The 9,286-nt window shown below is 35.7% G+C and overlaps 1 protein-coding gene across 1 annotated transcript in view; it reads right to left on the minus strand.

The window, feature by feature from the left end:
- The window catches only part of ddx41 (DEAD (Asp-Glu-Ala-Asp) box polypeptide 41), a 15,856-nt gene extending 7,535 nt beyond the window's left edge, over positions 1 to 8,321 (minus strand). Inside the window, exons 1-11 of the mRNA XM_079838749.1 lie at positions 8,153 to 8,321; positions 7,697 to 7,786; positions 7,444 to 7,597; positions 5,989 to 6,063; positions 5,831 to 5,891; positions 5,604 to 5,740; positions 5,443 to 5,515; positions 5,065 to 5,218; positions 3,316 to 3,452; positions 3,066 to 3,228; positions 2,747 to 2,878 (exon numbers count right to left, since the gene is read on the minus strand). Coding sequence (XP_079694875.1) covers positions 2,747 to 2,878; positions 3,066 to 3,228; positions 3,316 to 3,452; positions 5,065 to 5,218; positions 5,443 to 5,515; positions 5,604 to 5,740; positions 5,831 to 5,891; positions 5,989 to 6,063; positions 7,444 to 7,597; positions 7,697 to 7,786; positions 8,153 to 8,179 — 1,203 coding nt within the window. The 5' untranslated portion in view covers positions 8,180 to 8,321. The remainder of the gene's footprint in view (positions 1 to 2,746; positions 2,879 to 3,065; positions 3,229 to 3,315; positions 3,453 to 5,064; positions 5,219 to 5,442; positions 5,516 to 5,603; positions 5,741 to 5,830; positions 5,892 to 5,988; positions 6,064 to 7,443; positions 7,598 to 7,696; positions 7,787 to 8,152) is intronic.
- Positions 8,322 to 9,286: the final 965 nt, after the last annotated feature.

Below are 9,286 nucleotides of genomic sequence, written 5' to 3' on the forward strand. Positions count from 1 at the left end.
ATAAGTATTTTTGTCAGGCTTCTGTGTATAGGTTTCTACCTAAGCAACGGTCCTTCTGAATGGGCTGAGGCTGGGATTTATTGGGTTTGAAGTGAAAGTATTTTGTGAACGTACACTATATGCGCAGAACATTCACTCAGTATCGTTATCTCATTTTTGAAAGAAGTGGCTTTTAGATAGCCTAAGCCAGACCCACATCAAGATGTTGGGTCTGGGAACACACCATTGGCAGGGCTCAATCCGAGGGGCGGGATAAACGGTTGTCTTTCAAATTCACTCTGCACGCAATAGGATAGCGCTACAACCAACCAGAGCAACGAAGAAGGTGAAGCGGAGCTAGTTGATAGATTAAACTTTTGACGTATCCGGTCGGCAAAACTCCGAACACATCTTCCTTTTTTAAGAATGACTTCAGTGCCGTTCTTTGTTCTTTCTTCAAAGAAAAGCTTAACTCAAGTCTTCCAGAGTCGCGGCCAAAGCCAAAGGCCGCTGTTCGCCAGCTTCTTTGTTTACGAGTAGCACATGGAAACACTGCAACTCTGCCGTCATTATGTTAAGCCCGCCAACTGACTCTATACATGATGTGATTGGCCTGATCAGAGTTTGGTTTTTCCAGCTCGCAAGCCAACAGAGAGTTGCTAGACGACCCTGGCTGCAAATTATATTTGCTGCCTCTAGGGTGCGTCTAGGTTTCTAGGCTAGCTTTTAGAGGCTTGTGCATCTGAACTCTTCAAATACAACTTTGGATTTTAATAATGTATTAGATTAAGATTAATAAATGCTGAAGAAGTATCGTTAATTATTAGTTCATGTTTTCTAAAGTAGTTAACTAATGAAACCTTATTTTTAAGTGTTACCAAAATATGTGTTTTCCATTTTAATATTTAAAAATGTTTTAATTAATTTCTTGTGATGGCAGGAGTTTTCAGCACCATTACTCCAGTCGTCAGTAGGTGCGTTTACATGGAGCACTGTAATCGGTTTAAAAGTCCAATCCGAATGAAAATGCTCCATTATAAACACCTCAATCAGAATAAAAATGGCCAAACCGAATTAAATTGTAATCGGTTTGAGAAGGGGTGGGATAAACCTTTTCATGAACCGATCAAACGAAAAATTCCACCATGTAAAAGATCTGATCTGATTACTTTGAGTGCACGTCTTTCTGTGACGTGATATATAGCGCGCGCCTCCACAACTGAAGAGCGTGCGCCGCGCTCACACCAGGCTAATGTTGACAAGAGAGGAAAGTAAATTTTTCTTAGGTATTAAACTTTTTATTTCGTAACATGTTATGAACATGATGTTGGAATAATGACACAGACATAGCCTGGCTACACCATCTCATCTTGACAGCGTTTGTCCTAGGCTTCAACTGCGCCTGACAGAAGAATTCATTTTTCTGAGGTGATTCTTACACTTTACAACAAATAATGAATAGCTTTTATAAAACTGTATAAGTCCTGGTGGCCGTTGAGAGTTTCCATTGCAACGGGGAACATTCAAGCTGCTGGAGAGGTCGCGTGTCGATATTTTGTTTCTCGTAAGTTAGATATAAAAAAAAGTTAAACAACTGCTTCAAATTGGTTAAGTAACATTACCCACAGTCTACTTTAATTACTTTTGTTAATATTTATACCTTTGTGATTATGGTATCTTTCCTTAATCATCTGAAATATCTATGCGTTTAGTAATGATGCGGAGCACGTCTTGAATGCTTTCATTCTTGTTTCACCGTACATCCTATGTTTTTATTAATAATTTGGGTGCATTATAGTTTATTTTGTGTTTTTCAAAATAAATTAATTGAATTAATTTTGATTCCGCATTCATCACTCACAGCTGTTGAAATAGCCATTGTATAGGACATAAATTAGTTTAAACTACTGCATGTCCGCCCACAGAAAAATAAATAAATATAAAAATTACCAACACAGAACTATTGATCCACGATACTAACGTTACGAATCTGATGTGGCACACAAACTGTGTGTGCATGTCACAAAATTATTCCGACTGAAAGTCCACACATGTAAACACCAGATCGGTTTAGATAACGTCTCATGTAAACAATCCACCGAATCTTTCAATCGGAATGATTTTAATCGGAAGGACAAAAAAGTGCGCATGTAAACGTGGCTAGTGTCACATGATCCTTCAGAAATCATAATATGCTGATTTGTTGCTCAAGAAACATTACGTATTATTATCAAGGTCAAAAAGAGTTGCTTGTTATTTTTGTGTAAACCATAATTCTTAATTTTTTTCTCAGGATATTTGATGAATAGAAAGATCAAAAGAACAGACATTTATTTGAAATAGTAACATCTTAAATGTCGTTATTGTTACATTGAATTGAATGCATTTTTGCTCAATAAAATAACGAACTTCTTCCAAAAGCCCTTTTGAACAGTAGTGTATGATTCACATTAGTCATACTCACCCTCTTGTCATTCCAAATCTGTATTCTTTATGTATTTCTTTCTTCTGCAGAACATAAAGGAAGATGTTTCGAAGAATGTTGGTTACCAAACAGTTTTAGTTCCCAACATTCTTTGAAATATCTTCTCTTTCATACAGGTTTGGAATGACATGAGGCTGAGAAAATGATGATAGAATTCAAATTTTTTGGCTGGAGTATTCCTCTAACAATTCAACTTGGCAAAGCACACAAAACAAGTGAAAGAATCGAATGGAACACGAGGAAAGAATGATGCTGGGCCTTGCATGAAACTTAATGTCTTACCTGGATGACGTCCAAGCTTGCAGCTCCAGCTCTGCCCACATTAATGGTGATGGGTTTCACTAAAGCACTTTTGGCAAAGTTCTGGATCTTCTTGGGCATAGTGGCACTAAAGAGCAGTGTTTGTCTCTGACCCTAAAGCAGACCATAATATTGTGCAAAAAGCATTTGGTGAAATTACCTTTCATTACCCTCGATGATAAAATGATAAAACCACTACATATTCAGGACAACATTGAAAAGGGGGGTGACATTTCAATAAATGTACTGATTAAATGTTCTATGATTGAGTTGTTTAATCATGAGACGTGCAGAAAAGTACCTTAAAGTAAGAGAAGATGGTCCTAATGTCCTCCTCAAAACCCATGTCAATCATCCTGTCGGCCTCGTCCAGAGCCAGATAGCGGCAGATATCCAGACTCACCATCTTCTTGTTCAGCAGGTCCATCAGTCTGCCAGGAGTGGCCACCATCATGTGCACCCCACTTCAATCACACCATCATTCATTAGTTTATAAGGGTTTTCTAAATCAATAAATGTCATGAGGTGCAAATGTAAACAATTTGACTTACTGCTTTACCACCTCCATCTGGTCTTTGACGGACATGCCCCCAATACACAGTGCACAACGCAACTGAGGAGCCCCTTCATCCTCTAGGAGTTTACAGTAGTATTCAATGATACTGTGTGTCTGCCTCGCCAGCTCCCTCTACAGACGAAAAGACATACAATATAAACATACTGCTGCCATCTGACTAAATCTGAATTAAAAAGCTGAATTTTCAGCATCATTACTCCAGTCTTCAGTGTCACATGATCCTCCAGAAATCATTCTAATATGCTGATTTGCTCAATAAACTAATTATTATTATGTTGAAAACAGTTGTGTACATTTTTTCAGGATTCTTTGATGAATAGAAAGCTCAAAAGAACAGGATTTATCTGAAATAGAAAGCTTTTGTAACATCATACACTATCGTTCAAAAGTTTGGGGTCAGTAAACATTTTTTTGGGGAACAGAAATAAACTAAACAAATACTTTTATTCAGCAAGGATGCATTAAATTGGTCAGAAATGACAGTAAAGACATTTTTAATGTTACAGAAGATTATATTTCAAATAAATGCTGTTCTTTTGAACTTTCTATTCATCAAAGAATCCTGAAAGAAAATTGTACACAACTGTTTTCAATATTGATCATTTGTTGAGCACCAAATCAGCATATTAGAATGATTTCTGAAGGATCATGTGACACTGACACTAATGGAAATTCAGATTTGCCATCACAGGATTAAAATACATTTTAAACTATATTCAAATAGTAAATAATAGTAAATTCTAATAATATTTCACAATATTACAGTTTTTTAATCAAATAAATGCAGCCTTGTTGAGCATAAGAAACTTCTTTTAAAAACATTAAAGGATTAGTTCACTTCAAAATGAAAATTTCCTGATAATTTACTCACCCCCATCTCATCCAAGATGTTCATGTCATTCTTCCTTCAGTCGAATTTTTTTTTTTTTTTTTTTGAGGAAAACATTCCAGGATTTTTCTTCACATAATGGTTTTCAATTGCAACCAAAATGTTGAAGGTCCAAATCACATAGAAAATGTCACACTAGACGTCGTAGGTGGAAGCACCGCCCCCATATTTACAAAGCACACATGCGAAGACTAATACAAATGCCCTTTAACAAAAAAAAAAGGTAAAACAACGATGTCGGACGATTTTGAAGTTGAAGATGGATTTTTTTGGGGTAAAGGGAGTTTGTATTAGTCCTTGCACATTTGGTTGGGGCGGTACTTTCGCCTAACTCTAGTGTGACGTCTCAACGTGATTGCGCAATCACTGGCGGCAGTAGAGCAGATGAGCAATTTAGGTGAAAAAGTATATTAATTTGTAATTTTCTTTTTAAATGACCGATCGTTTGGCTAGATAAGACCCTGTTCCTCGCCTGAGATCGCACAGAGCCTCGGAAGCCCTTCGAAGTGCTTTGAAACTGCATTGATTTGGACCTTCAGCATTTTGGTTGCAATTGAAAACCATTATGTGAAGAAAAATCCTGGAATGCTTTCCTCAAAAAACGTATTTTCTTTTCGACTGAAGAAAGAAAGACATGAACTTCTTGGATAAAATAGGGCTGAGTAAATTATCAGGACATTTTCATTTTGAAGTGAACTAATCCTTTAAACATCTTACTGATCCCTAACGGCAGTGTATATGATGAAATATTGTTACATATAGGTAATCTGCTTCTCATTTTCCTGCCGTATTTCTAGCAGATGAGGCAGGATGTGTGAGACAGAGTGGGCTTACAGAAGGGCAAATGATGAGGCCATAGGGTCCCTCTCTCTTACAGAAGGGTAGCCGTTTCTCCTGCTCCAGGCAAAACATAATGATGGGCAGCGTGAAAACCAGGGTTTTCCCTGAGCCGGTGAAGGCAATGCCAATCATGTCCCTGCCATAGAGACTAAACAAAAACAAACATTTCAGTATTAGCTTATAAAAACAATAGAATTGATATTTTGAAATGTTTATAATGTGTTGGTAATCCAGAGCTGTATACATAAATGTTTTACATTTATTTGCACTTTTTTAAATGAACAAAAAGCTAAAAGCATCTAAAGCCCCCCTGACACTGTATGATAATGATTGAATATCGCCCCAAGCAAAACAGCCCCACATGCGACTCACATGGTTGGTATTCCTTGAATCTGAATGGGTGTTGGGTGAACGATTCCTTTCTTCTTCAGTCCTTTCAGGATGGCTGCAAAGACCATTAAAGTTAAGAGCGGGCCATTAGCGTGAAGCTGTGAGTGAGGTGCTGCATGTAAAATAGGTGTGATAGATCTTACCCTGAGGAAGCTTCATCTCTCTGAAGCTCTTAATGGGTGGTGGAATGCCTTCACCTTCAACAAGAATATGGAACTTCTTTCTTACACGCTCATGCCGTGCTGGCGGCATGCCGAGAATGTAACGTGGCGCATTCCAGCTGTAGAGAATATCAGAAGTTATTTGGTGTTGTCTTTATTGCAAACAACACATGATCTGACAATTGAATGGAGAGTGAAAGGCAGCTCACCTTGTTTTTATTGGGTCTTCGTATGTGATTCCTTTGGCCATTTCCTTTACAGACATTAGAGCTGATAAAGATATTGAAAGATGCAGGTTTATGATGATAAATAAATACTTCTTACCAATAAATTTAAAAATCTGGCAAATGATTCTATTTTAGCTTACCTCTGCCTTCAGCCACACTTTCCAGAATTTTTTCTTCCTCTTTCAACTGTTTCTCCTTGGCAGACTCCTTTCGAGCTAGAATTATTCAATTTAAGAATTGAGAATAAATAACAATTATAAAAATAAAAATAAAAGAATTTTCCTTTTGAAATTATACTAAAAGTATAATTTAAGTGAATAAAAAAAAAAAGTGTCCTACTTTCAAAATCCTAGATCTTTTTTTATTTCCAGGTTAAAACTACATTTAGAATCCTCACATTTTACACACAGGTTAAAAAATCTAAAAATTGCGATAAAAATAAAAATTTCTGAAGGTAACTCACAAAAAACTAAATTTAACTATTTAATACCTCAAACACTAAATACCTCAACCAAAAGTTTGAAATGACGGATGGGCCAAAGACAAAGTTGTTTCCGTACATACACATACATATACAGTGCGTGTGTATGTATGTATGTGTATATATATAAATATATTAATATAATATAATATATATATTAAAAAAGTAGGCCTTCTACACTGTAAACAATTAATCATGGGTCTTGTCATTTCACAAAATAAATTGTGTATATTGTCTTAATAAAATTGTGGTTCAGTGTTGTGTAGAAAATATTGAGAACAATTCACTGATAAAACCAAGAGATACATTTTCCTAATTTTTTTTAAAGGAAATGTAAACAATTTTGAGGACTTGATTAAGCTGATACAATTAAGAGAAAAAGGCTACTTCTTTATTTGAAGAGAATTAGTTAAAATTATGCAGTTTTATTTAGAGACACCATTGTTAGTTCCCAGCATGCTTTGCATATGGCTATAGAAATGGAGCATTAATATAGAAAGAAAGTGTTATTGTATGTGTTTTTGAGTGAAGGGAAACAACTGTTAATGTGTAATGTTCAGTTATGTTTGACTTTTGAAAGAGTTTCTGTTATGTTGAAGTTTTGATCGTTGTGCAGAAGAGTACATCTTATGGTTAGGTTGTGGATAACGGCATGCATACTAATATTATAACGCATGTTGCTTTGTCCATTGAGCAATAGTTTTGCCAATGTCAGTGCAGTAATAAGTTTGTTTCTGCTTGTGCTGTGCTAGCATGCAGTCTATTAATTGTATAACGTAATAAGGTAATTTCCATTCACTCTAATTTATACCCTTTTTTAAAAAAAAGTCAACTTAAAATAAATAAGCACATTTCACTAAAAATATTAAATTAATGGTTTCATAGTCTAAATAATCTAGGAGATTTTTCATGATTTATTCAGGTAGGTAGGCCAAAATTACTCAAAAATATTAAGTGTAATATTGTTACCATCATTTTTTTAAGTAAATAGCACATAACATTTTTTACAGTGTAATATTGTGTTAAACAGTGGGACGCCTTCAAGTTAAAAAGGTTGAGAATCACAGCATTAGACTGTAAACAAGTAATGAAGCACAGGGGAGGATGTAAAGACCTTCAGCTTTCTCCTTGAGGTGTTGGTGCTGGTCCAGTAGACTGACATTGGATCGGGGTCCCAGGCCCTCATCCTCATCTTTCTGCTCTCCACCACTGTCTTTCTGTTCCTCTTCCGTGAGCCCTTTCCCACGCAGACGCATCACCTTGTGGAGCTGAGGGTCCCAGCAAAAGAGTTTGACATAGCAAATAGAGAAAACAAAAACACATTTCTCATGACAATTAATGACCGGGCTGTAGTAGAGATTACTTACCATCTGCTGTTTTCTAATCTTAACAGGAACATACGGCACATAGTCGTCATCCTCAGAGCCCTCTGATCCAGACTTCTCCGAGTAGTTTCTCTGACAATTACAGAAGTCACACAGCATTACATATAATAGAAACTGCATACATTACATGTCACACAGCATCACATAACGTTATAAGGCAGTTCAGGAGCACACATTCTCTTCTTATAAGTGCTTATTTACACTGTAAAGCAGTGATTAAATAATCACAGATCTTTTAAAACATAAGCACACACACATTTGCTTAATTTTGACACATTTAACTCGTTATTTAAACTGCTGAAACGTCCTTTTATAATAGATAAATATAGTATCCAGAAGGGGGGGACGAAACGAAATACAATTAATCACGTTTAATACTGTGGATGTGGGTGAACCTGTTAACTTTATCAAGACGCATTTATTTACACAAGTACTCACCTTTTTGGGTCTGTTTTCTGTTTCCATGATGCTCGACGTTATTGGCTTTAGTATAACAATTTAGCGATGATATTTAGAATAAAAATGTAAGATAATGGTTACATTACATCCGATCAAGCATTGTTTATACTCGCTAGCATGCTATGCTGCTACTGCGCAGCAGAAGGGTGACGTACAGGTTACGTACACTACGGTGGCCCAAAGGGACTAAACGAAACGAAAGCATATCGGATCGTCCATATTTTTCACCATAATCTGTGGAACACACAACGAAATGCAAGGCAGAAGGACAATCTCGGTCATCATTAATCATTCCTATGACAAATATTCTGCCTAAAATGTCTTTAAAGTCACACGGTTTTAAAAGAAACGAGTGGAAACATTTTCTTTTTAATTTGACCTTGAAAACAAAACCAAGGTGAATAACTTTCATTTGGAACTGCAATTTTCCAAGTTATCTATATCTATCTATATATATATATATATCTATATATATCTAATAGGAACGCAATAATTCTGACTAAAATATACATATTTCTAAAATATTTGTTGTTGGACAGTAAATGTGCCATATGTGGAATTTTAAACCCACAAGTAAATATATTTTTATGAAAGTGACCATTATGGGGTAATCAAGTATTCTAATAGCCTATGCTTTTTCAAAATTATTAATTTAGTTTTTGGCCACCGTATAAACCCCTTTTTGCACAATGTATTGCATAGCCTACATTACATTCACTGTATTTCAATATCAACATTGCTTTTAGGACATCCGTGGGCAGGATGTGAGATAAAATTATTAAAATAAGTAGATTCGTTTTTTTCCAAATAGAAAAACTTTAAAAAAAAACGGGATATATATCTATATATATTATATACCAGGCTATATACCGTTTTATCACCATTCAGCCAAAAAAGTATTGGGTTTACAAAATCGAATGATTCTGACAGTTTTTGCCATTGAAATGACTGGGGAAAAAGTGTCCCAATAACCCTGAATTCACCCCATACTCTTTGAAATCATAATTGCATTGCATTATGTTGCTTGAAACCCCAAATATTACAACATTCTTCATTAACAATTGTTCAGTTATTTGTAACAATGCCATTGTAAAAATGCTTTTTGATAGTAAC

This window comes from Gobio gobio (assembly GCF_949357685.1).
Source record: "Gobio gobio genome assembly, chromosome: 16".
Lineage (NCBI taxonomy): Eukaryota > Metazoa > Chordata > Actinopteri > Cypriniformes > Gobionidae > Gobio > Gobio gobio.